This window comes from Mastacembelus armatus, chromosome 18 (genome assembly GCF_900324485.2).
Source record: "Mastacembelus armatus chromosome 18, fMasArm1.2, whole genome shotgun sequence".
Lineage (NCBI taxonomy): Eukaryota > Metazoa > Chordata > Actinopteri > Synbranchiformes > Mastacembelidae > Mastacembelus > Mastacembelus armatus.
Window position 1 is genome coordinate 16,147,675 of NC_046650.1, and position 26,180 is coordinate 16,173,854.

Here is a 26,180-nt window from a genome sequence, read left to right on the forward strand (position 1 = left end):
CTGGTGCTGGACAAACACAGTATTTTGGTCATAGCTTCTTGTCATGAGACCATGGAGGATGTTTTTTGTGTGTGTTTAGTTTCTGTTCCGTCTTTACTTACTTTACTTTTCCTACCCCACAAACCGAAGTGTCTTTCTGTCCTGAGCTTTTTGTGATGAGTCCACAGATTCTGTTTCCTCTTTACAGATACGGCTCTTTTCCTTCCCAACCACCACAAACCACTGTGTATTTCTACAGCCTGAGTTCATTTGAAGTTTTGCCCTTGTCCACTCTCAAATAAAGAAATCACACATTTTCTTCATGAAATCAAATCCAGTCACAGGGAGAAAAACCATCTTTTGTCCCAGAGACTCCACTGAGACAGGTCAGGGGTCGTGACTCTAATGTGTTTGTGTTTGGAGCCAACCTGAACCTTCAGTCCCACCGATCACAGATTGTACTGATGTGCAGCGACAGAACCAGAACAGAAACAGAACTTTGAAAAAGTTTATTACAAAAAACTTACACATTCTCAATACAGTCTGTACAGAAACCCACACCTCTCAGTACCATCCCAACCTCCCCTCAGACATGTCCCTGTCGTCCCTCTGCTTTCTCAAGTCAGAAAATTTTACCAGAACAGAAACAGACTTTATTCCTGAATGAGAGATGAAGACACAGGCTGGACTCTGGAGAAGCTCGGACTGTTGAAGTCCAACCAGGGCGAACACGGCTTTGGATTCTGGTCTGACTGCTCCGTTCCAGCATAAACCTGCAGACTGATGGACCCGGGACATTTCAGCTTGACTTGATTTTTCCAAGCGCATCTTGATCCAACTTCACACATGTGATGCAGATTTGAAGCCTTTCTGCTGCAGAGTTGCCTCAATACATGATGTCAATGGAGGAGAATGGACACAAACATGTTTCTTACCTTCAAGAACAGCGTTTTCCTCGGCAGCAGACTGGATCAGGTCTCAGCTCAGACCACGTTAAAGTCTCTCTGGGTCCGATAAAGACTCTCTGGCTCAGGACCAGTAGAGAGTCAGGCTGCAAACTCCCCTCATTGCTCTGTTTACATGTAGAAGGTGGAGTTGACTGTGGCCAATAAGAAGCGAGTGGTCGCTGTTTCCTGTGTGTAATGAAAACAGATGAAGCAGATCCAACTTCAGTTTCTATGAAAGCTGCTGTTTTTCTTAACATGCATCTGACATGTTTTTATCTCCTCACCCCTCCATTAGTCCAACAGCCTGTTTCTTTACCTCAGTCTAAAATCCATGATCAGGGTTCAGATTGGACAGAATTCAGCTGAAAGGCTTTTAATCAGATCAGAGACCAGATCACATCTGTCCTGTTTCAGCCTCCTTGCACTGGCTCCCAGTTTGTTTTAGAATAGATTTTAAGATGTGACTTCTTATATTGGTGCAGTTTAGCTGAGCTCTCAGTGAATCTGGGCCTGAAAACAAGAGGTGGCAGAGCTGTGGTAAAAACCTGAGTTAAGGAAGGATCGGCCTCTGGATTGGACTGGGACTGGGCAGCTCTACCCTCAAAGGAGTCTGAGGTCTTTGGGAGTGGAGGGGACACACCTGAGGACTTTCTTAGACACATTAGTGGCATCAGCCCTCTTGTATGGAGTGGTCTGCTCCATCTGGACTGAGGGCAAGAAGAGGCTGGATGAGCAGATTAGGAAGGACCCTGGACCCAGTGCAGGTGTAGGGAGACACTGGGCAGCTCTGTCAGCGACAGACTGACTGTCAGACTGGAACCAGCTCTGCTCCCAGTAGACACAAGTCCCACCATCCTTAGTTGACCAGGAAAATCTGTGAGTAGTCAAGTACACCAGGGGACAATATGTCCTATTTAATATGATATAGATATTCTTATGGTAAATACTTGGTGACAACCTTTGATTGTTTTAGTTCTCACTTTAGTTATGGCAGAATAAATATTATACAAGTGATGATCATAAGTTTTATGAGGCTGAGGAGCCTTTTTATTTGATGTTGATGTCAGTCACTTTGTAATGTCTTGGTAAAAACATCCTTTAACTTTAACTTTATTTCTACAACACATTTAGTGCACAGACAATTCAAAGTGCTTCATATAATGTGAGGAAGGAAACAGCACAAGACATAAACAGATTGAAAAGCTGAATGTGATCAGTTGGATGTGGTTTCTTTGGAGTCATGGTTTAATATGTGACATTAACACAGAAGATCCTCCTTTTCTTTTGTTGGGCAGAAGTTATAAGATTTGAGTTTCCTGTGTCTGCTCGACATCAGTGTGTTTGATCATGGAAGCATGAAGGAGGTTGAGTCAGATTCACTTCTTATATGAGTCACAGTCAACTCTGCCTTCTACATATAAACAGAGCGATGAGGGGATTTTTAGACTCAAACTCTCCCCTGGTCCTGATCCAGAGAGTCTTTATTGGACCCAGAGAGACTTTAACGTGGTCTGAGCTGAGACCTGATCCAGTCTGCTGCCGAGGAAAACGCTGTTCTTGAAGGTAAGAAACATGTTTGTGTCCATTCTCCTTCATTGACATCATGTATTGAGGCAACTCTGCAGCAGAAAGGCTTCAAATCTGCATCACATGTGTGAAGTTGGATCAAGATGCGCTTGGAAAAATCAAGTCAAGCTGAAATGTCCCGGGTCCATCAGTCTGCAGGTTTATGCTGGAACGGAGCAGTCAGACCAGAATCCAAAGTGTTCGCCCTGGTTGGACTTCAACAGTCCGATTTCTTAGTAATTGTGGTGTAAACGCTGTGACCCGAACACAGCGGCTCCTCCACCTTTTCCATCACACAGTTTTAGCACTAACTCGGCTCGACCCGGTTTAGGTCATGTTCCATTAGCCATTAGCCATTAGCCTCGCTAAAGACGATAAAGTAGAAAAACTAAGGCTGTGTCCGGATGTCCTTTCATTTATCACCGACCGCCAAAAGGCGCGTTGACTGTTGGGATGTCACGACCTGTCCAATCAGTGGCCTGCATTCTGTTGACGTCACATCCTACTATCGGCTCGGCTCGCTTGGACCCTCAGCTGAGAACATTCAGAACCTGCTGCCAGAGACCACCCCCCAATGGAAAACCTAAGAAACTGTCACAGTTTAGTTTTAGTGTCTGTTCAGACTGAAAATGAAACGAAAGACGTGGGAAACAACAAACAGTCGCATTCGCTTCTTATTCTGCACCTTCGACAGAAACCACCTCATAGATGGGAAAAGATATGTCTTACTGAAAACTAACTGGAGTCATACTGTAAACTGACTAATTAAAAAATCCCCAGTGTGTCTTAGTGAAACGTGTGGGTGTTTTATTAGAATATTCTATATAACAAAAATTCCCCTTTTAAATGTCATATGACTTTAAAATGACTGACACGTTTTCTCTGTGTGTTTTCCTTAAAATAGCCAATATTTCTAAAGTAGTACCTGGTTAATTCATTTAATGAGAACACCTGTATTTCCTTAGATTGTGTTTTTAATGCAAAAATATGAATCAATTGTATTTGATAGTTAACTATTGTATAGAAATATAACTAGTTAACTAACTAACTAACAGTTACTTAACTGGACCGTACTGGTTGGTAAAAACAATGAAACCTCCAACTCTTGAGTCTAACTTAGAACATCAGGATGATGAAAGTCTTAGGAACACTAAAATGTCTGGGTGCTGCTCATTTTATATGAGCTAATAAAGTTATTACTAATGATTGACTTTGTTAAAGCAGCACAGTGGGTTAGTGGTTAGCTCTGTTGCCTCACAGCAAGAAGGTTCCTGGTTTGAAACCCATCAGGGGCCTTTCTGTGTGGAGTTTGCATGTTCTCCCTGTGCTTGTGTGGGTTTTCTCCAGGTACTCTGGTTTCCTCCCACAGTCCAAAAACATGTATGTCAGGTTGATTGGTGACTCTAAATTGCCCATAGGAGTGAGTGTGAGTGTGTGAGGTTGTTTGTCTCTATGTGGCCCTGTGATGGACTGGGGACCTGTCCAGGGTGGACCCCTGCCTTTCACCCAGAGAGAGCTGGGATAGGCTCCAGCTGATCCCTGGGACCCTGGTTAGGACTAAGGGGGTCTAGATGATGGATGGATGTTTTCAGAGAAAAACAAACTGCAGGTTTTTCATGTTTGTGACTCTTCAGCTCTGTCTCCTCTGACAGGAGAAGATGGTCTGCTGGATCCTGCTGCTCATCAGCCTGACCCCCTTTACCTGGGGTCAGTTTTTATCCACTAACTCAAATCAATTGGAAATCCAAAATAATCCAAGTTGTGAGTGTGTGTGGTCGTCACTTTCCCTCTGTGTCTCCTCAACAGGAACATTTGTAGTGAATGTGACACAGAGCTCCTATCAGGCAGAGGAGAACCACGACATCACACTGGACTGGACCTTCACAACCACAGCTCACATGTCTCTCTCAGCACTTTACATCTTCTGTCAACTGATAACTGAGGACAAAGACCCAGTCCTGTTTCATCTACATGAGGGTGTTGAGGTCCCAGAGTCTCAGGACAAACAGTTTTCAGGACGAGTCCAGTTTGACAAAGACATCCTCAGAGAAGGACGAGTCAGACTTCATGTGTCCAGACTCAGGACTGAGGACTCCGGTCTGTACTGGTGTGATGTGAAGACAGATGATGGTGCAAGTTCTGGCAAATGTCACCTAAACATTACTGGTAAGTAAGTTGTGGTGATAAACTGGACCTGATGGACTGAGGCTCTGGTGTGTACTGGTATAATGTGAAGACAGATGTTGGTGCAGATTCTGACACCTGTCTCCTCAAAGTCACAGGTAAGTTGGTTCAGTCCAGTTGAACAGTGTCCTTGTGTGTCCGTGTTGGACAGACTGTGGTGATAAACTGGACCTGATGGACTGAGGCTCTGAGCTCTGTGTGATTTACTACGATGATTTTTCTAACATCATATCACTCACATGCTGCACATGGCAACAAACATCATTAGGTCCAAGTCCAAACTGTCCAGATGTTACATTTGGACATGAACAGGTATCAACAAGTCTCTGTGTGTTTTACAGCAGCTGCTGATGAACCTGAAGCTCAGAGACCAACAGAGAGTCCAGAACCAGAGAGTCGGGAAAGGATTGGCCTCTACGTTGGACTGGGACTGACAGCAGCAGCCGCAGCAGCTTCACTGGTCAAACTCTGCTTCACCTCAAGGCCTTATTTTACTGAACCTGCTGATGTTTCAGTAAACGCCTCTTCAGTGGTGTGAAGTTTCTCAGGGATCAGACTTTCACCCTGTTGGTCCATGAGGCAGCTTTTCCCTGAACACACAGTTTGAGCTCTGAGCTTCTCACCTCTGTCTGCATCACCTGAAGGAAACAAACAGGTCTGGTTGGAGCCATCAGGACTAACAGTACCCCTTTTCTATCAGAGCACTGGATCAAGACCTAAGTCCTAAATTCTGCAGACAACCAGGACTCTGTCCTTCACCAGTCAGTTTGGTTGTGACCCTCACATGACTGAGTCAAAGTGTGAAGAACATAGAGACACAGATCAGACCAGGTTAAAGTCTCTCTGGGTCTGAAAGGACTCTGGCTCAGGACCAGGGGAGAGTCAGTCTGAAAAACCTCACTCATCGCTCTTTTTATATGTAGAAGGCAGAGTTGACTTTGACCAGAGGTGGGAAGTAACAAAGTACAAATACTTCATTACTGTACTTAAGTAGATTTTTCAGGTATCTGTACTTTACTTGAGTATTTATTCTTCTGAGGACTTTTTACTTTTACTCCCTACATTTAAACACAAATATCTGTACTTTCTCCTCCTCACATTATCAAACAGGCTCCTTCCTGTTTCAACCTCACGACGTAAAAGACGTAACTAACTAGAGAGTTAAATCCAGGGAGTGTTCAGGTTATGATGGAGAGAAAACCTGCAGTGACACATGGAGGAAGAAAGGCACCCAGGAAGTGGTGCTGCAGGTTTGGAAAAGCTGGACAATCCCACCCATGGGTGGATTTAGAAGAACTGTTTGATGATGTCAGCTCCAAGAATGATTCATGGTGAATCCATTGTGTTTTGTTTCCTGTACCAGCACCATGCAGGTTGTTAACATCCATCCATCTTAATCCTAAACAGGGTCCCAGGGATCAGCTGGAGCCTGTCCCAGCTCTCTTTGGATGAAACACAGGGGTACACCCTGGACAGGTCACCAGTCCATCACAGGGTGGTTAGTATAAGAAGAAGAATTTCCTGTTTTTGTGTCAAAATGTTTTAGTTTTGTGGAGTTATCAAAAGATGTGTTGTGTATCACTGACAGTGGAGTCAGTACTTCTCCTTTTACCAGAGTCTTTTTTCACACAGTATCTGCTTCTACTTAAGTATAATATGTGAGGACTTTTACCACGTCTGCACACAGGTCAAGATGAGGGCAGAGCACATTTCTACAGACCCCTCACGTCCTGGTCCCAAACTGTTTGACTCCGCCCCTCTGGTTGGTCCTACAGGAACACTGTCTGCCAAAACCCCCAGACACAAGGACAGTTTCTGTCCCTGTGACATCACTATGAGGGACAATGATTCATGTTTGTCTGGACAACAGATCACAGTAAACACCAATGTTGGTGTCAGTGCAGTAACTGTCCATTGTAAATATTTGTAAATATAGAAGATACACGTTCACTCCAGGATGTTCATGATGGAAAAACATCTGCACACTCAAAAATCTTTACATGAACTAAATCTGTTAATCTGTCAGTGTTTGCACTTTATTTAATGCACTAGCAGCAGTTTGACATTACTGCACTAATTTGCACTAATGTCAAACTGCTGCTGTTGACCTTTGAACCTTTCAAGACCTTTAGTTTACATTAATCCTCACATTGTACATAACTGCTGTATTTGTACTATAACCAAGATTATATGTATATTTTCATTTAGTCTGTACAAAGGTTGACTTATATTTGATATTTTTACATTGTGTATGCATCTTATTTTTCTTACTCTGTCTATTTAATTCTTCCATTTTCTTATTTGACTTTATTTAATGCTGCTTATTTCTGACTATGTTGCTAAGGAGGAACAGCCTTTTGATTCCTCTGTATTTGCTGCTCATGTAGTTGAAGTGACAATAAAAGTCTTTGAATCTTGAATCTTCCATGTGTGTTGGCTTCCAGCAGAACAGAACAAGTGATCTGACCAAATGTCTGCTCCACAGGTCTGGATGTGGATGGAAAATACCCTGAGAGCTTCCGGTCTGATCCGATGGATTTACATTTCAAGGTCAAACTGATCTGTGGGACTTTACTTTCACTTTTATTTACACCGATAAAGACACTGAAGACGCTGCTGCCGCACTGTGATTGGAGGAGAATTAAAAAGAGGCGGGGCATTCAGGCACATTTTAACCAATAAAACTGCACCAGAATCATTGGCCTCCTATCAGATCACTGTTACATCGTGATTGGCGGAGCAAATAGAAAACAGCGAAATTTAAAGTAACTATATCCTGCAGCAATATCCTGGACTGTCAGACCACATGGCTGAAGACTGACTGAATAAACCAGGTGAGTCCAGTCCGACAGTGTTGGATCTTGTTTGTTTTGGTCTCTGAGACTATGAGAAACCCATCCAAGGTGATGTTTTCCGTCTGATGCAGGACGTTGTGGTTGTTGTTGTTGTGTAGTTACTGAGGAACGAGTGAGTTACTAAATGGTTAATGAGTAATTCTCTAATCAGTCTGGGACTAGAATATATCCTGGGAGATAATGATGTAGTGACTGAAAGTAGACGGAGCCCCGCGGTTCTTAACCTCGGTGGTTTGGTCCTGGAGGAGGACGAAGACAGAGGAGCTCATTTCTCATGGAAAGAGACGGAGAGTTGGAGCTTCAGGGCAAAATAAAGACAAATATGGAATAAACTGGTCTGTTCTCTATTTTTTATATATTTAAGGGAGAAATTAAGAGTCTTCAATGGTAGAAACATCGAAATATGAAGTGAAAGTAAAGTTTCTAAAGCTCAAAGATCAGATGATAAAAGTCTCAGTCATGTTGAAGCAGCTGCAGGTTTAACTGTCGTAACGACTGTTCTTTGAAAGCTCCGCCCACCATTTCCCCATTCCCAAGGGGGCGGGGCCAGATGTGTGTGAAACAGGGTTTTCCATTGTCCTCCAGGTGTGTCCACAGGTACAATAGCTAAAGACATTTGTTGGAGGTGCTATGGCTGTCCTCAGGGCAGCTACTGCCCCAAACTGCTCCCTGCACCGCCACAGTCCTTCTACAGTCTGTCTCCTCAGTGTGAGCAGCACTGACGAATACAGGTCCTTTACTTCAGTAAGAGTAGCAGTACTACACTGTGAAAATACTGCACTACAAGTCCTGTATTCAAATCTTCCTAAAGTAAACGTGTTTAAGTATGAAAACTAAAAGTCCTCATTGTGCAGAGAACTGGTCCCTGTCAGTGTTTTACTGTTGTATCTGATGTTTTTGGATGAACATTAACGTACATGTTGAACTGCAGTAGTTGTTTGAGACTGGACCAGTTTGAAGTAACGTTACTTTATAAACTGTGGGTTAATTCATCTGCAGCAGTTTATCATATTTTACAAGATCTCACATGTTGGAAGTTTCAGCTCATCAGTCCAGCTGTAACTTTCCCTCCTCACTGACCCAGAACGAGGGAAGTTAGTGAGCTGATATTTGAAGGACTCTGATATTTCTGGAGTTTATCAGGTGGAACTGACGCCACCTTGTGGCAGAAACACTGAAGACTTTAACATGTGAGATGTTTTCAGAGAAAAACAAACTGCAGGTTTTTCATGTTTGTGACTCTTCAGCTCTGTCTCCTCTGACAGGAGAAGATGGTCTGCTGGATCCTGCTGCTCATCAGCCTGACCCCCTTTACCTGGGGTCAGTTTTTATCCACTAACTCAAATCAATTGGAAATCCAAAATAATCCAAGTTGTGAGTGTGTGTGGTCGTCACTTTCCCTCTGTGTCTCCTCAACAGGAACATTTGTAGTGAATGTGACACAGAGCTCCTATCAGGCAGAGGAGAACCACGACATCACACTGGACTGGACCTTCACAACCACAGCTCACATGTCTCTCTCAGCAGTTTACATCTTCTGTCAACTGTTAACTGAGGACAAAGACCCAGTCCTGTTTCATCTACATGAGGGTGTTGAGGTCCCAGAGTCTCAGGACAAACAGTTTTCAGGACGAGTCCAGTTTGACAAAGACGTTCTCAGAGAAGGACGAGTCAGACTTTGTGTGTCCAGCCTTAAGACTAATGACTCTGGTCTGTACTGGTGTGATGTGAAGACAGAAGATGGTGCAGGTTCTGACAAATGTCTCCTCAACGTCACAGGTAAGTTGGTTCAGTAAACAGTTTGTTTTAATTGTTAAAATTAAAGAAGTTCAAGTTCACTCTCTCTCAGTTCAAAGTTTGGAGTTAAAGAAGAAGAAAGTGTCTCATGTAACAATCTGGTGAAGACAGTTTTAGGGATTTTAAAGGTAGAAAAAGCGCATTATTTTTTTAATAATATCCTTAACAGTACCTATTGATGAACCTAAATCTCGGGGACCAAGAAAGAGTCTGGATCCAGGGAGTCGGGAAAGGATCGGCCTCTATGCTGGACTGGGACTGACAGCAGCAGCAGTAGTTGCTCTACTGGTAAAACTCTGCCTCAGTCCTCGTTTTACTGAACCTGCTGATGTGTCAGTCAACTTCTCTTCAGTGGTAAAAAGTTTTCTACAGATCAGACTTTCACCCTGCTGGTCCTTCAGTCACCTTTTCACTGCACACACAGTCTCAGATAAACTAGTCCATGCATTTGTTACCTCAAGGCTAGATTACTGTAACTCATTACTATCTGGATGTCCCAGTATCTCCATAAAAAGCCTCCAGTTAATCCAGAATGCCGCAGCCAGAGTCCTGACAGGAACTAGCAGGAGAGATCATATTTCTCCTATATTGGCTTCTCTTCATTGGCTCCTTGTAAAATCCAGAATAGAATTTAAAATCCTTCTTCTCACATACAAATCCCTGCATGATCAAGCTCCTTCATACCTTAAAGACCTCATAGTACCATATTATCCCAATAGACCACTTCGCTCTCAGAGTGCAGGTCTACTTGTGGTTCCTCTCCTCCCTCATATGTATATGCCTCCACTAAATGTCACTAACTTTGTGCCTTCTCTCTCCAGTAGTTTGTGCTCTCTCTCTCTCTCTCTCTCTCTCTCTCTCTCGCTCCCTCTCTCTCCCTCTCTCTACCTGCTGCAGCTCTCAAACTCTGTGGATCCAGTTCCCAGTCTGTGTTCAGGAGGCAGACAGCCGGACCTGAACCATCCCTTAGTTATGCTGTTATTGGCCTACACTGCCCGAAGACTTACCATCATGCACCAGGCTGTTTTCTTCTCTCCCCTCCACTTCTCCCCCTTTATATGTATATACCCCCATTGAATGTCTCTAACTTTGTGCCTCCATCTCTCCTTTAGCTTGAACCTTCTGCAGGTATCCCTAGTCCTGGATCTGTACATGACTGAAGCCTAGAAGTTGAGTCATGGCAACTAACGTTGAGTCAAAACATTTCAACATTCGCTTCTTTAGCGTGAAGGGAAACTGGTTAGAGATCTCAGGTTTAGCCTCCAGGCTGGCTGCTCTTCACACCTGGCCTGAAAAGGCTTAAAAAGTAAACAGTGGAAATAAACACAGGTGAGTGTCGTCAGGCTCTAATGGTCAACTCTGATCCACTTCAGGCTCTAATGGTCAACTCTGATCCACATCAGGCTCTAATGGTCAACTCTGATCCACTTCAGGCTCTAATGGTCAACTCTTGTTACCTCAGTACAATGCTGTACAATATGATATGATACCGATTTGATAACAAATATAATGCTATATATTGCAATATGTAACATCCATTACTCGATTCAAAAATAGCGTGTGTGTACCACTGACATAATCTAATAATACACAGGCACATTTTATTATATTGGTTACTGAGCTGAATAACTATTTAGATTATCTAATTTATTGAACATTTAATGCATAATTCTCATGATCAGGACAATGAAGTGCATGTTAATCTTCTTCTGTTCAAATTCACTATAAATGTAAAAAGTGCCTTATGCCTCAGCTCATGCACAGAAGATTAAAGTCAGTTGTGTTAGTCTTTTGTTGCAAAACTAAACTGTAGAATTTGGTGCTCCAGAAAACAACAAAAAGGGTGTCCAGAGTCCCTTACTGGACTCACACACCCACTCAAAGCTTCCTGTTTGGCAACTTCAGTCAATTAAACCATAGCAACAGGAGAAAAAACAATATGTTGACATAAATGTAACTTTCATGCAAAGTATTTGTTTTAAAGGGCTGTTCTGAAGTATTTTTAATAAGGTTAAGTAGTTGAGGTTCACTACGTGCCAGTGATCTTGAGGAGGGGATGCGTGGAGCACAAATAGGAAGATAGCAGCAAGGAATGGATATATAATATTTACATTTATATATTGTTCCTATATATATATGTAGGTTACTTGTAAAATCATTAAATAGTAAGGCTAATATTGAGGAAATGAATGAAAAGATATTAAACAAGTAGTTTGAGGACATTATTGCCTGATGTGGATGTTGCCTTGTTAAAAACCCACTTTAGGTAACTGCAGTTTTTTAGGGCTGTCTTTAAACGTAGATCCTCATTTCTCTGCAGAGGTGGGGATGTTTCTCGCTCTGTGACGAAGAGCCCTGACCACCTCTTAGTTAGTGTTGTGATGGGTGTCAAATAGTCAAGTATTGGTTTGTGTACGTGGGTTTTCTATAGACTTCTATTTCCAGGTTGCCATCAGATCCAATGATTACCTCTTAGCCCAGACAGGCTACGTCTTTGGTGTCCTCTCTGGTGAAATAGGCGTTTGTGTCTACTGCATTTATGTGATCTGTGAAGGCTTGAACTTCCTGGTTTGTGATTTCTACCCAGATGACGAACATTTTGAAATGGCGACCGCGAGACCTGTGGTAGGTACTCATTGGACTTCAGAGATGGAGGAGCGACTTGTTGAGATGTGGCAACAACATGACTGTCTATTTAATGTTCCATCAAAGCTGAACCACAGTACAGACAAGGAAAAGAGTTGGTCTTAAATATACCAGGTGAGCATAGAAAGCTGCTAGCGTGCTAGGCTAGCAACAGTAAACAAACCGTTGGAGCGTCGATGGCCATCTGCTATATACATGTGTTTACATCCGCTTGTGGTGGGTGCATGTCTAAGATTTGAGGGACGATAGCCTGGAATTCTACTGCAGCAGCCACTTGGATGAGTGGTGAAACGTTTTGACTCAACAAGTCCAGTTGCCATGACTCTGTTTCTAGATAACCTCATCTGGACGACTGACAATTAACAGTCAAGACTGTGGAAGACCGGCACATTCGTGAGTCGTAAGTTGTTTCCTGGGTAAGCATATTTATTTCCTGTTGCTAATGCATTGTGTTTGTGCAGCTCTCTTTAGCTTATTTATAATTAGCTGTAGTCCAAGACACCGTAAAACTAACCAGATTTTCTGTAATACAACTTAGCTCCTAGGTAGTACCGCTTTATTGTACTAGCCAAATGCCATTTTTTTTATCCAGTACTTCTTGCTATTTCCAAAACTTAACTTGTTACTTCTGACCCGTTAGCCTCCTAGTTATCTGTGCTAGCTGCCTCTCTATCCTTCTCTCTCTTGCTTGGTGCCACATGTTTAGTTATTCCTCTGCCTCCTTTAGTGATAATGAGACATGTAATAAGTGTAAGGTCCTGGTAGCTTTGGAGGCCAGGATTACTCCACAGCTCTGCACCTTTGAACAAAAGCCAGTGAGACTCCCAACAGCCATAGTCCAGCGTTTCCTGGGGCCAGTGCCACTTTGAATCAAACCTGAAGCTGCTCCTCTTACTGAACAGACACACAAATAAATAGTTAAAAAGATACAGTATTTCCAATGACAGTAATGAAATGCACAGGTTCAACACGAGCTGTTATACAGTCTTATAACTACAGGAATGAATGACCTCTTGACCCTTTCAGTTCTACACTACATGGAAAGGAGCCTGTTACAGCTGTTTCTCTGAGCAGCCAGACTGTCATGGTATGGGTGCCTGTTTTTAACTGAGGATGACCTGCAGCATTACAGACATTAAATGATTTCACTCTTATAAGAAAGAAGAGTCTTTTCTGTCCTTTTTATACAATGCCCTCATGTTTACAGACCAGTCCAGCGTGCTGTCAAGCTGCATACTCAGATGGTTATAAGACTGAACTAGGGGACCTCAGATGAAATATAGCCTTCTGGTTAATATTGGCTTTTTTAACATGTGTGATCATATGTTTTATACATTTTGTTGCTGTTCTTCTCTCTCTCCTCTATCCACTCACCCCAACCGGTCAAGGCAGGTGGCCGCCCAAACTGAGCCCGGTTCTGCTGGAGGTTTTTCTTCCGTTAAAGGGAGTTTTTCCTCTCCACTGTCGCCAAGTGCTTGCTCACAAGGGATTTGTTGGGTTTCTAATTAAAGTGCTTTGACATAATTATGTGATTCAAATAAACAGAATTGGATAAAATGTTATCAGTGCTGCTTAATTTTGATCTATTTGCATGTGACATGAATACTTCCATTTGGTGATACCTTAAACTACATTAAAACTCAAGTCTAAATATTGTATTTTTTGCTTAACTACATGGTGGAAGAAGTAGTAAGATGTGTCCTATGTTAAGTAAGTACTAAGTCAAAGTCCTGCATTCAAAATGTTACTTAAGTACAAAAGTATCAACACCAAAACCTTGGCTACTTAAATTGCAAAGCTAAGATCAGTGTAAACCATTGGATTCTGATTATTGATTAAAGATAGAAACCAGCCATTAAAGAGAGTCGAGAGCCATTATAAAAACATTTCATTATTCTTTTATGTGTGTGTGTGTAATTCAGGCAACACTTAGACATATTATTAGAACAATAAAGTAGTATAAACAATGTTTCCTGCCCTGTAATAACAATAAGATCACCATAAAATGGTAAATAAATACATTTATTTTTACTCAGAAAAATGTTTAACTGGTTGACTAAGAATAACCAGTTATAAATGTTGCTATGTCAACATTTTAAAGCAAACTGGTTATCCCTGTTGTTTATTCTACATCAAATACAAATACTCTTATTTGTCATCCACAGGGACTTTTTTGTGTAAAGAGACATGATTCTTGTATTATTACCAGAGGTGGGAAGTAACAAAGTACATATACTTAGTTACTGTACTAAAGTAGGTTTTTCAGGCATCTGTACTTCTATTTAAGTATACAATGTGAGTACTTCTGACACCTCTGATTATTATTCCGCAGAATTAAAATACTTTTAGCATGGCTGTGCAATAGTGTACGCTGTGTTTTTTTGTTTTGTTTTTTTTGTACCACAGATTATTTCAGATTGAGATTCAGATTTTGGTGTTTTCAGTCCACGCCTCATGCAGCCCCGGGTTTTATTCCTGGCGCTTTAGGAGAAATCAGAAAACTCCACTGTGTTTTGTTTCCTGTGCTCGGGGTTAATAAAAGAAGAGTTTCCCGTTTTTGTGTCGAAGCACCTTATTAAAGAACGGGGACTATAATTTGGATTATTTTATGTGGGTAAAATAATACAAAGCAAATACTCATTAGTTCGTTTTTGTCACAGCTCGGTCTGTTTTCGTTGAACAACCTGATCATAGTTTGACGTTTCCGTCTTTTGGTGTTTTAAGGCCACGCCCCCACACAGACACCCGTTTTTCTTATTCAGGATTTTTTCCGTCACGTTTTGGGAGAAGTCAGAAAATTCTTGCGTGTAGTCAGTTACAACCGATAAAGGAGCCAAACTGAAGAAGTCGATAGTTGGGGATTTTTCTCTTCTTGAGCAGGATGAAAGTGACATGTGAGTAATAAAGAGCCGGTGGCGACATTTTCACTTTGTGCCTGATTTTATTTACTTCTTGTTTTTTTTATGTCGACACCGTAGAAATGACGTTTCTGTACAATTAAACTTTTTATTTCTTTAATGAGGAAATGATCATTTTCCAAGTTACAAGCTGCTGACTGGTTTTGTTTTGTGCATTTTGACTGTGTGCATTTAAAACATTAACAGAACAGTTTTAAATGAAAGTGAATTTCTGTGTCTTACAGTGATAACATGATCGGGTGGATTGGGCTGGTTGTCCTGATCTGTCTTGTCTGGGGTTAGTTGACTTCTCTACTTTAGCTTGTTAGAGCTGATCTCCTACTGAAAACTATTAACAGGATTATTTTAGGGTTAAGATGAGACTCCTTTAGCTGTCATTATGGGACACCTCTCCCCTCTCTTCCTCTCTTTTCCCCTTGACTATATGGTGGAAGAAGTAGTAAGGTGTGTCCTCTGTTAAGTAAGTACTAAATCAAAGTCCTGCATTCAAAATGTTACTTAAGTACAAAAGTATCAACACCAAAATCTTGGCTACTTAAATTGCAAAGCAAAGATCAATGTAAACCATTGGATTCTGATTATTGAGGTAGAAACCAGCCATTAAAGAGAGCCAAGAGCCATTATAAAAACATTTCATTGTTCTTTTGTGTGGGTGTGTGTGTAACAGTCTTTCTTGTGTCTTCCTTTCTCCTCTACAGGGTCTGTGACCTTTTATCAGGCAGAGGAAAATGACAATATTACTATCACATTGGACATTCAGACCAAACACAACTTGTCTGCCGCCTTCCTGGATTGTGTGTTCCAGTCAGAGCCTGTGAAGACTGTGTATTACATGGTAAAAGGAGATGAGGTACCAGGGGCTCAGCATCAGCAGTTTGCAGGACGGGTCCAGTGCGACAGAGATGCCCTGAGAAAAGGACGGATCAGACTTCATCTGTCCACAGTCACAGCAAGAGACTCTGGACGTTACCGGTGTGATCTGGTTGTTGATTATGACAACATCAAGAAGCAGTGGGCGTTTAAGAGCTCTGGTAAGTCGACTGCAGTAAGAATGACAGTGTAAATTTACTGCAACACTCATACATACAGTATTTTCTCAACAGATTATTTCGTTTTGAATGTAACACCCCCCCCTGCTGGACAGAAGAGAGGAGTGTCCATCAACACACCTGACCAAGCAGGTAATTCAGAGGACGTCAAAGAAATGCTGAGGATTTTATGTGCATTTAAGATAAATATAGATAAATATATATAGATAAATATGTATATTTCATCAAGGCAGTAAAACAGAATAACTATCAATTTCACAATATTTGCAAACTAATTTAACAAACCAGTAAAGTCTTTGTGGTACAAACACGTAAGGCATCTAGAATGACCTATACAAATAAATTAAGGCTATTTTAATGACGTGTCCAGCTGTGACACTGATTTGAGGAGAGGAACAAGACTGTCCCAAACTTCACACCTGTAGTCTCCCAATATTTAAAATGTTGTGGTGAGTTGGTGTAAATGCTTGATCTTTACAGAGTTCATGCACCTGATCAGGTAAACTAAATGCAAACTTCTGGCCTGTTGTCTTCATGCAGGTGTAAAACGCCCACCTGGATGTACAACACAGGGAGGTCCTTGCTGTAACACGACCATAGTTGCACCTCTTATGGCAGCTGTAACTCTGCTGCTTCTAGTTTTCTATGGTTTATTTATGGTTCTAGGAATAAGACCTCTCCCAGTATTTGTAGCCCTCCTCCTACAATAAAAAGGTATGCTGGTTGTTCCTTTGTTTTGCAGTGGAAAGAAGCAGTGTATTCAGTAAAGCTTTGTACTTAATGTTGTTTTTCCTGATGAGTGAGGTTGATTTGTCTTGATGTGCATGTATCACTGCTTAATCTCTTATTATTGTTGTCTCAGGTCAATCCTACAGATTAAAACTGGGATGGAAGCTGCACTTTTTTAGCTCAGGGCCATGAAGGTTCTGAACTAATGGAAAACAAAATAATGCATTCATTAATTTCACTTTTGGTCTCCTGTAATGGATGGACTTTCTTGTCTCAAGAGAAATAGTGAAAACAATGTGATAAGGCTAATAAAAAAAAAGAGCCTACAGAGCATTATAGGATGACGCTGTAGCTCCCCATGGCTTTGCAATGGGAGTTTCATCTTAGATAATCAGTTGTGGTAAATTAAAAAAAACCTCAGGTATTACTTTGTGAACCCAGCAGAACTGTGTCCACGGGTGCCTATTAAAATAATTCATTAATTATAGACTTTTTAATTTAATCTGTAAGTAACCTCTTTTCATTTATTTATCAGACTTTATATTTTTACTACATACAAATACTGAATAGCTGTAAAGATAACATGAATTGTATTTTACAAATCTATGACAGGTTTATAATCTGACACTTTCAGCTATGATTTTAATCATATGCAGCAAATCAATGCATTTCTACATCCATTCTATATAACACTGAGTTGCACAAAATCTGTCAATGAATCATGGTGATTTTATGTATAGAATTGAAATGGTAACTTATTTGTAAGATGAAGAATTGTGCTTTAAAATTATGTTCAGATTTTACATTCTAGATGTTTCCTTTTTTCTTTGAAAATGAATAGTTTCTATACAGTGTCTACTTTTTATACTACACCCTCTAAATTTCTGGTGCTTTTTGCATTTGTTTAAATGTAATAATTAAAAGTTACAAGTTACAGTTTTGTTAAGGTACAAAATGGAACTAAATAAAGACGGTGACAGCAGTGAAATGTATTTTTATTTGTCTTGTTTTCTACAAAAATGTTGTCATATAAAAATAAAAACAAATATTAAAAATACTGCCAATGAAAACACAGTCCCTAAATCTTGTACATTTGTAAATTACTGACATATTCATTACTTCACAATATGTAAAATGTGTATGTATAGTTACAGCATTTAAAGAATTGCTGACGAAAACCCCTAGGCCAGAGCCTATGTATGAAGTGAATATTAATATTTCTATTTAAAAGACACAAAATGATCAAAGACACACAGAACGGCTGCAAAGAAACAACATATTTTTATAACAAATTTCCCCTCTGGGATTATTAAAGTTTATCTGACTTTATCTTACTAGAGAAAGTATCTCAGTAAGTCAGAGTATCAAGAAAGTATCTTTATTTTGAGTTACTAAGTCAGAGTATCGAGAAAGTATTATTTTGAGTTACTAAGTCTGAGTATCGAGAAAGTATTATTTTGAGTTACTAAGTCAGAGTATCGAGAAAGTATTGTTATTTTGAGTTACTAAGTCAGAGTATCGAGAAAGTATTATTTTGAGTTACTAAGTCAGAGTATCGAGAAAGTATTATTTTGAGTTACTAAGTCAGAGTATCGAGAAAGTATTATTTTGAGTTACTAAGTCAGAGTATCGAGAAAGTATCTTGTTATTTCAAGGTACTGTTAAAATATTGAAAAAGTATCTTGTTATTTCGAGGTACTGTTAAAATAATGAAAAAGTATCCTGTTATTTTGAGTTACTAAATCAGAATATTGAAAAAGTATCTTATTTTTGAGTTACTAAGTCTGAGTATCGAGAAAGTATTATTTTGAGTTACTAAGTCAGAGTATCGAGAAAGTATTATTTTGAGTTACTAAGAGTATCGAGAAAGTATTATATTGAGTTACTAAGTCAGAGTATCGAGAAAGTATTGTTATTTTGAGTTATTAAGTCAGAGTATCGAGAAAATATCTTATTTCGAGGTACTGTTAAAATAATGAAAAAGTATCTTGTTATTTCGAGGTACTGTTAAAATATTGAAAAAGTATCTTGTTATGTCGAGGTACTGTTAAAATATTGAAAAAGTATCTTGTTATTTCGAGGTACTGTTAAAATATTGAAAAGTATCTTGTTATTTCGAGGTACTGTTAAAATATTGAAAAGTATCTTGTTATTTCGAGGTACTGTTAAAATATCTTATTTCGAGTTACTAAGTCAGAATATCGAGAAAGTACCTTGTTAATAAACGTCTTTATTTGAGGATAACAAAGTTACTGTGTCAAGTAAAACATTATTTTGTAAAACATTATTTAGTAAAACATTATTTAGTAAAACATTATTTAGTTAAAAACAACATTGTCAGACAAAAGTTTGAACGTGCTGATTCATGCTAGCTAACGTCAGCTTATGTATTAATAGTTTGCTGGTTGAGATTTATACACTGTTCCCTGACAAATAAGTCAACGACAGGTCTGGAAGGAAAAGAACAATGTTTGTGGAGGATGTTCCAGCCTCCATGCGGATCCTGGTGCTAGGAAGATAAGGATGAGGATGAGGATGAGGATGATGATGAGGAGAAGGAGAAAGGAGTGAAAGGAGTGAAAGGAGTGAAAGGGAGGACGGACGAAGTAGCTTGAGGAGAGGTGAGGAGCTGATCAGAGGACGCCGGCTCGTCCAGGTTTATTTCAACAAAGGGACCACTGGAGCACGCTAAGGGAAAGAGAATTAAAATACAGTTAACATATTATTTATTCTACAATATTCAGTGGGATAGACTTAAACTATTTCCTTTTCTACACCGCTTTTTGCGAGGTTAGCTGCTGTTAGCTAGTAGCCAGCTTAACAGCTAACGTTCAGTTAGCTTCTAACGGGCACGGAGTGCTAACACTAGCTAACTAGCCTGTCTCAAAACAAACAAACTGTGATGTTTACACGATGTCTTGGTTGTTTTTAATATAATTACAGTATTGGTCGATGCTAACGTTAAACAGCCAGTTTGTCCTCGTCTTCCAGTGCTTGGAAAAAAACATTAGCAGCAGTAACGCTAATTGAAAGTACAGTATGTGTCTACTGAAAACACAGAACTGAATATTAGTTAGCTGTGTGTTAGTAATGGTGTGTCTGCAAATGATTTAAAATCACAAACGCTAATGTGTCATTCTGGTCTAAAACATGGCCAGTTAAACAGCAAAAACTTAAGATAATGGACAGTCTAATGGAAAAGCCACTTGGATTTAATTCAATAACACAGATGTGTGTAATAGTAAAGGCTTATGGTGATTTCATAGTGTTTGTGTGTCCACCATGTAAAATGTCTCACATGGGTTGTTGTTGTTCTCATTCAGCGGCAGATCCCCAGTAGCATCGAAGAACAGGTTGGTACTGCTCAGTGGGCTGGGTGACTTGTCCGATATATCATCACCCGATGAGGGGCTGCTGTTATTGGGGGGTGATGTTTCCATCCCATCTGTTTCTGGCTGTTCCTGTGGAGCTGGGGAGAAGAATGAGGATTAAAGGTGAGACGAGCTTCAATGTTGTTTCATTGTATTTCAGTATCATTTGATATTAAGAGATTCTGGTTCAAAAGCACCGAAATAGGGATTTAATGTTGTACCACTCTCTCCATTGGAGCACTTTTCTTCTGACTGTAGACTTGTGCCATTGGCCACTGGAGGAGTCGAAAGGTCATCACTAGTCAGGTGGTCTTTAGGGGCTGGTTGGTCTGACATAGAATGAAACCAAAGCACAAACGTCAGAATAATTTTATATATTGTCCGATTCATTTCGAATGCACTTGCATAATAACACACACCTAGGTCATCCAAGTAGACTGGTTCAAACGTCCCTGTGGGTTCATTAAGGTTGTTGACAGGATTAGGGCGCTGAAGGTCAAATGAGTACATCTGGACAAACAAACAAATAAACAAGCTATGATATGGTAGAAAAGATTGTTTGTTAGTTGTATTATATGTGTTGGAAATGTTAGCAAAAAGAATCTCTTCCACCCTAAAAAATGTTTGCCTACCCTGGAGGCCCTCCGGAGTAAGCAGAGGATGACACACAGAATAATGATAACCAGGATGATAAAGGCCAGGATCACATAACCTAGAGACAGAAGCTGTTTCAGTTTATTAGCAGTTGAAAAAGCATTTAGCTCATTTTTGCCCCTGCGTTATCAACTCACCTAAGAACATAACGTTGAAATAGCATTCAGTAACACTGAGATGGTGTTCATCAGTATTTCACAATTATTTGGCATATTTACATTATTAAAATGTCATAATGTACTATTTATTTATTTAATACTGAACATCTGTGCCTCTATAGAAGCCTAGTGCATCAAAGAAAAATAGACTTCCCCTTAATTAATCTTAATTTTACAAAATAAAAACATCTGTATCAGAGTTATGTAAATTGATTAACTCCGGATTGTGAGATAACATCTTTTTAGGTGTTTTTTTTTTTTTGGATTTAATGATATGAGTGTATTTATGAGCGCCATCTCCACTGTTCTAATCCATAAAAACTAGCTAATGTAAAATTCTAAGTCAATCTTATAGCAGTTAGAAGCCACAAAATGAAAAGGATAAAAAATGCACAGCAAATAGAACATACTATGACATGCTGTTTAGACTTGAGGAATACAAAAAATCATACACAATCCTTACCCCAGGAAGAAGAAGAGGCCGTGGCTGAAAGAGACAGACAGGCTGGTTACTGTGGGGTACTCTAATCTTGCTGTTAAATATGGACATGAAAAGGCTGCTTATCTAACATGTGAGACGGTGAAACCTGAAAATGTTTGATATTCTGCTTGGAAAAATTAGTGCAATGATTAATGATTAATGATCAAACAGTTTCTGTTCCATTTTTTCAGCTCTTACTCATAATAATCAAAAAGTTGGATTTTAAGCCCGATTGGTTGCCATTGGGAAAAAATATTATTAGAACATTAGAACAGTTTGTACAGCAAGTCTGTACTCTGTATCTCTGTATGTGTCAAGTGACTTTCCAGCCGTTACGTGTTTCTGAATACTGTGTCTGCTGATTTGTTAGAATAGCGTGAGTGCGCCACTTGTGGTTTGACACACAGGAAGACAAACTGGGGCCCACACAACTGAGGTACCTGGTTTTGGTGAGGTGCTTGACGTTGTCGTAGAAGCTGTAACACGAGGCCCAGGGTCCTTGCTTGTGCTCGCTGAGGTTGTAACATTTGCTTCTGTGATGCCAACTGTTCCCCTTGTTGTTGTAGCAAAGGTTTCATTATCATCTTTTTTTGTTGGTGTTTGATTCTGTAAAAGAAGTTAAGGGAGAGATCAGAGTTTGTGTTTAAAGCGTGTTTTTGTTTAGTTCCCAGTATTTTCCTAATCTGCTCTGTAGCAATCAAACTGATTGAATTTTAAAGGAGGGTGTAGTGAGTGTTCATGGCAATGTTCTGTGGTTAACATACACTTTTTTGTGCTGTGACCATGCACACGTTGACTTTGTGTAAAATCAACTTCAAATGTGTGGCTTGAGATAGTAAGTTATGTATTTGTGCTGTGAATGTGTCTTATTGTGTGAAATACAGTATTTTTTGTTTACTTTTCAATCTTGCAGCAAGCCAGCGATTTGCTTTTAGTCCAAAAAGAACTGAAAATTGTTTGTGCAATCCATCCAAATCAATCTAAAGTTATTAGTGGGTATGTTTCAGAAGGGGCTAGTATAGAGAAATAGTTCAACAGTATCAACAGTTCAATAGACAAAATCAGCAAGTATCAGTATTTTCTCAAACACAAATGCTAGTTTTCAAGTTGTTTTTGTCATTGTTTTGTTGGATGTTATAAAACAAGAAAACAGATAATTGGCTCAGGTTGGTGCCAGCTGTTACGTTACCATATGATTTGCTGTATTGACAGATGTAGGATTCTGAGAAGATGGAGAGGGAAGTTTGGGCTGGGTCCCTTCCCTGTTAGCAGCAGGTGAAGGTGTCAAACCTGTGTCCAATAAAAGAAATCAGCCAGATGTTTTTCAAACATCGGTACAGGATATGGGCAGTGCCACTCTAGCTATGACTCTGATTGTAACATACACACTTACAGTACCAGACAACCAGTACTGTACAACACATCATGCCAAGATAGTGCAACACATTTGAGCTGCATTAGGACACAACAGTGAAGGACAGTGCAGCACAGTTCAGAGTGGTGTGGACTAGTTCAGGACAGGATTAAACAGGAAAGTATGTGCAGTATCATAGTACAGGTCAGGATGGGACAGCATGACAAGACACTACAGTTTGTATCAGCATAGCATAACACTGGATAAGAACAAGTGACAACATGATAGGACAGTGCAGAACAGGGCAGTGGTACATAGAACATAGAACTGGTCAGGATAGTGCAGCATGGATGGACAGTGAATCTAGTCTGTTGTCACTGTACCTTGATTCGTATCAGGGTAATTTTTTGGTTGTGCCTCAGTTGTTTCATTTTTTCCTCTGGAAATTGAAGAAATTGCTAGAACTGAGACAGAAAGAGAAAAAAACCTAAAAACACCTGTGCAGGTAGAACAAGGACTTGTGTATTTCCAGAATGCAAATGAACACTGATCTGAACATGCAGTACACTCAGTTATACACATAAAGATTGGCAGTAATCAAAAAGTGTTTATAGTGCATGCACTTGCTGGCCATCGTTGTTGACAGCTAAGATTTTAGTTTTACATTCGACGTGTTGCTGCAGCTGCAACAAGTTTTGATATATGTGAAAATGTGATCGGAGAGGTTTGAGAACAACAGGACAGACCTCTAAGAAAAGGTCAGATCATGGAGGTGTGCATTGATCTTATATGTCTTAGTATTATTTTATATGCTGCATCATTTTGCACATAATGCTACATGTTTAAGGTGAAGTAAATGAAACTGTCCTAATGAGAAACAGGCCTCAGTGAAAAGAGACCTCAAGTTGACATTAAAATAAATAATGTGATAAAGTAATAATGGAAGGTTAAATTCCTATACATTTTCCATTCTCCTTATATTTCTTATGTTTTTTGCATTGAAACGTCCACTTACATTGTGCCATTTATGTGCTTTGTATTACTTCCTGCATATTTCGTGAGTCCTTGAATGAACTTTAAAATCACTCAAATACATGCAAGTCCTTGATTTAGTCTTAAATGGAAGTTTTGGTAAGTAAATCAGTGTCTACAGGAGCACATGAAATATTGATTCAATAGTTTTTTTTTAATAGATATGATCAGGAGTGAAACCACAAGAGTTTGCAGCACCTGCTTCAAAAGTTTTGAATTTGGAGTGCGCGCGGGAGCCCTGATCTCACAGGTTTAGCTGTTCTTTTCTGCTTTATTTTTTTTTTTTTTTACTTACAGTGAATCAGACTTGTCTTGAAAACAGCATAAGTAGAGTAGGCCTGAATTCAGAGGTTAGAGGAGGTTGGCAGTTGAACTCACCGAAGAGGCAGATGCGACTCCACGACTTTATCATGGTGACGAATTAGTCTTGCTCTTCCGCAGGTCTGATTTAGTTTCTCAAAGATGGTGGATCATCAGTGAGCCTGTTGAGTTCTTTTACTTTCTTAATTTTGTTCCTGTTTCCACGAACCTTTCCCTCAACCTTTAGCCTCACTTCTCTTTGAGCTTTCTGCTGTGCGCTCTCTTCCTCTCTCTACCTGCTCTGTCTGAGTGTCTCTTAACCTTTCCTCCCTTTCTCTCGTCCTATCTCTGCAGCTCTCGCTCTCTTTTGTCAAGTTTCTCTTTAGCTCTTTTTCCTCCTACTTCTCTGCTTTTTTACTTCTTGTCTTATCTGTCACGATACGCTGCACAGTCTGTACGACAGGAAGTGCTCCAAGTAAATTGATTGAAGATTTTAATTGCAGCTTCATGGATGTTTCTTTTCAAATCAGTGATAATTAAAAACCTAATACAATGAATTAATCAAAAAATGTCTTAGAGCATCGTGTCTACTGTTCAGTTTACTCTGAAATTAAAATGACCTGTAAAATTAATCACTTCAACTAGTTTCTAAGCTGTTGCTTAATCTCTGAAGTTATATTGTGTTATTTTTATATGTTTGGTCTGAACCCCACTTTGTGTTTCGCAGTAACAGCGCCCCCATGCACAAAACCATGTCCATCACAGTTTGGTTTACAGGAACCTGACTGGCCTGCAACAAGAAGGTATTAGTGAGACATTTGCAATGCTTTAAATGTGGGTGTCCACATACTTTTGGCTCTCCTTCCCTCTGTCTTTTTAACCTCTTTCCTCCCAGGCTTTCTTGTTTCTATTTTATTTTCTCTACCTTAGTCTTTTTCTCTCATGCCCCCTTTGATTTCTCAACATCTTGACCCCCCACTCCTCATAATCTCTCTGTCTTTAACACTGTCTGTGTCTGTCAACCTACAGTCTCTCTTGCTATTAGTCAGTTTTCAGGAACTGAGTCATTGACCAAAGTGTAGCTGCTGATTCACACAGGATGCTAGTTTAGTTTGTGGCCTCTTATTTGGTTAAACACTAGTGGGACCCTTTTTAGTACCATGTTCCTACTTTGTCATATATGAAATCACACCTCTACAGCAGCATGATTGCCCTTTGAATTGTGTTTTAAAAGTACAAAACGTGCTTGTTGAATGTAACAACCTCTGAAAAGAGGATGATGATGAAAAAAAGTCTTGCCATTTTGAAACCCATAAGTAAATCTTATCAGACCGTATCAAACTTTATTGCTTTAGCTTGTGGTTACAGAGCGACTATGCACAGTTTATCAGAAGTTAATTTAGAGATAACATTGTCTGCAAACCAACACATCACTTTTTTTCTCAGACAACAAACAATTTCACTAAACAGATTCTCAAAGTATGTTTTACACAATTCAGCAAAATGTTGACACAACAAACCTGATACAAGATGAGTTTAACGTGCCAACAGGCACAAAACTAAGAACGCATAGACCAGGTGAGTGGGATTGAGGTAAGAGAAGGAAAAGTCAGTGGTAATCAGGGCTGAGGCACCTGTAGGTGAAGAAAGACAACAGGTAAACCATTAAAATGTAAGAGCATGGATGGAAAACTTAATTTACGGAACATTTTACTATAAAAGGCCCAGTCACATTGAAGTGACAGATAGATACATTCAAATTTGGTAAAATTAGAACAACATGTTGCACAATTTGTTGTTTTTTGTTATGATATTTCATAATAAGTGAGGAGTCAACAGAATTCAGATTTTTTTATGTTTCATCAATCACCTCATAGCCTTTTGTGCTTGTTCTGACCCCACCATCTGTGTAAAACATATTTTACAGGAACACTTCACCCCAAAATATGAGGATTGTAATTTAATTGCAATTGTGGGTTTATTCATCAAATCACATTGTTTAAACTTTTATAGTACTCATGCAGTAGTAATACTAGCAGTAGTAAGTACTGTAGATGTCTATGTATCTTCAAGGTGCTTATTGACAGAAAGCAGAACAGATAAATTATCATCCGTTGATCTTTGCTATATTTCTATCCCATATGATGATGCTTCACTTTT

General features: G+C 39.7%; 4 protein-coding genes across 9 annotated transcripts; 3 read left to right on the forward strand and 1 right to left on the reverse strand.

Annotated features, from left to right (window-relative positions):
* The first annotated feature begins 1,069 nt into the window (after positions 1 to 1,069).
* Positions 1,070 to 7,096, forward strand: LOC113141007 (butyrophilin-like protein 2). The gene is made up of 5 exons (XM_026325183.1): positions 1,070 to 2,489; positions 4,145 to 4,199; positions 4,299 to 4,658; positions 5,018 to 6,174; positions 6,364 to 7,096. The coding sequence occupies exons 2-4, from the start codon at positions 4,151 to 4,153 to the stop codon at positions 5,212 to 5,214; spliced, it is 606 nt and encodes a 201-aa protein (XP_026180968.1). The 5' UTR covers positions 1,070 to 2,489; positions 4,145 to 4,150; the 3' UTR covers positions 5,215 to 6,174; positions 6,364 to 7,096.
* A 389-nt stretch (positions 7,097 to 7,485) lies between these two features.
* On the forward strand, positions 7,486 to 13,536 carry LOC113140872 (coxsackievirus and adenovirus receptor homolog). 4 transcript variants are annotated; one of them, XR_003296690.1, is made up of 5 exons: positions 8,797 to 8,851; positions 8,951 to 9,310; positions 9,498 to 9,682; positions 10,441 to 12,088; positions 12,309 to 13,536. XR_003296690.1 is itself a non-coding variant. In XM_026324953.1 (4 exons), exons 1-4 carry the CDS (start codon positions 8,803 to 8,805, stop codon positions 10,486 to 10,488), a joined length of 642 nt encoding a protein of 213 aa, XP_026180738.1. In that variant the 5' UTR covers positions 8,797 to 8,802; the 3' UTR covers positions 10,489 to 13,536. The 4 variants fall into 4 exon arrangements, 1 of the variants encoding a protein (XP_026180738.1); XR_003296691.1 differs by having other exon boundaries at positions 10,441 to 10,657; positions 11,916 to 13,536; XR_003296695.2 differs by lacking the exon at positions 8,797 to 8,851 and adding an exon at positions 7,486 to 7,510 and having other exon boundaries at positions 10,441 to 13,536.
* Positions 13,537 to 14,507: 971 nt separating this feature from the next.
* On the forward strand, positions 14,508 to 17,555 carry LOC113140923 (uncharacterized). 3 transcript variants are annotated; one of them, XM_026325045.1, is made up of 5 exons: positions 14,508 to 14,868; positions 15,117 to 15,169; positions 15,591 to 15,923; positions 15,996 to 16,073; positions 16,482 to 16,793. In XM_026325045.1, the coding sequence occupies exons 2-5, from the start codon at positions 15,124 to 15,126 to the stop codon at positions 16,649 to 16,651; spliced, it is 627 nt and encodes a 208-aa protein (XP_026180830.1). In that variant the 5' UTR covers positions 14,508 to 14,868; positions 15,117 to 15,123; the 3' UTR covers positions 16,652 to 16,793. The 3 variants fall into 3 exon arrangements, with proteins under 3 accessions (XP_026180830.1, XP_026180838.1, XP_026180847.1); XM_026325053.1 differs by lacking the exon at positions 16,482 to 16,793 and adding an exon at positions 16,804 to 17,555 and having other exon boundaries at positions 14,511 to 14,868; XM_026325062.2 differs by lacking the exons at positions 14,508 to 14,868; positions 15,117 to 15,169 and adding an exon at positions 15,206 to 15,352 and having other exon boundaries at positions 16,482 to 16,795.
* A 654-nt stretch (positions 17,556 to 18,209) lies between these two features.
* Positions 18,210 to 24,389, reverse strand: LOC113139899 (probable serine/threonine-protein kinase dyrk2). Its single transcript, XM_026323529.2, has 10 exons — positions 24,099 to 24,389; positions 23,072 to 23,152; positions 22,524 to 22,624; positions 21,775 to 21,940; positions 21,317 to 21,340; positions 20,674 to 20,753; positions 20,461 to 20,551; positions 20,263 to 20,370; positions 19,969 to 20,139; positions 18,210 to 19,358 (listed from the first exon to the last, which is right to left on the reverse strand). Exons 1-10 carry the CDS (start codon positions 24,130 to 24,132, stop codon positions 19,180 to 19,182), a joined length of 1,035 nt encoding a protein of 344 aa, XP_026179314.1. The 5' UTR covers positions 24,133 to 24,389; the 3' UTR covers positions 18,210 to 19,179.
* Positions 24,390 to 26,180: the final 1,791 nt, after the last annotated feature.

What these genes read in the sequence shown, in the direction of transcription:
- LOC113140872 (XM_026324953.1), top strand. Translation starts at nt 8,803, where the DNA reads ATGGTCTGCTGGATCCTGCTGCTCATCAGCCTGACCCCCTTTACCTGG. An exon ending in CCTGACCCCCTTTACCTGGG is followed by an intron (nt 8,852 to 8,950) that starts GTCAGTTTTTAT and finishes TCTCCTCAACAG; the next exon opens with GAACATTTGTAGTGAATGTG. An exon ending in ATGTCTCCTCAACGTCACAG is followed by an intron (nt 9,311 to 9,497) that starts GTAAGTTGGTTC and finishes TATCCTTAACAG; the next exon opens with TACCTATTGATGAACCTAAA.
- LOC113139899 (XM_026323529.2), bottom strand. Translation starts at nt 24,132, where the DNA reads ATGATAAAGTCGTGGAGTCGCATCTGCCTCTTCG. An exon ending in GAGTCGCATCTGCCTCTTCG is followed by an intron (nt 23,153 to 24,098) that starts GTGAGTTCAACT and finishes TTTCTGTCTCAG; the next exon opens with TTCTAGCAATTTCTTCAATT. An exon ending in TACTCCGGAGGGCCTCCAGG is followed by an intron (nt 20,552 to 20,673) that starts GTAGGCAAACAT and finishes TTGTTTGTCCAG; the next exon opens with ATGTACTCATTTGACCTTCA.
- LOC113140923 (XM_026325045.1), top strand. Translation starts at nt 15,124, where the DNA reads ATGATCGGGTGGATTGGGCTGGTTGTCCTGATCTGTCTTGTCTGGG. An exon ending in GTGGGCGTTTAAGAGCTCTG is followed by an intron (nt 15,924 to 15,995) that starts GTAAGTCGACTG and finishes TTTTCTCAACAG; the next exon opens with ATTATTTCGTTTTGAATGTA. An exon ending in CAACACACCTGACCAAGCAG is followed by an intron (nt 16,074 to 16,481) that starts GTAATTCAGAGG and finishes GTCTTCATGCAG; the next exon opens with GTGTAAAACGCCCACCTGGA.
- LOC113141007 (XM_026325183.1), top strand. Translation starts at nt 4,151, where the DNA reads ATGGTCTGCTGGATCCTGCTGCTCATCAGCCTGACCCCCTTTACCTGG. An exon ending in CCTGACCCCCTTTACCTGGG is followed by an intron (nt 4,200 to 4,298) that starts GTCAGTTTTTAT and finishes TCTCCTCAACAG; the next exon opens with GAACATTTGTAGTGAATGTG. An exon ending in ATGTCACCTAAACATTACTG is followed by an intron (nt 4,659 to 5,017) that starts GTAAGTAAGTTG and finishes TGTGTTTTACAG; the next exon opens with CAGCTGCTGATGAACCTGAA.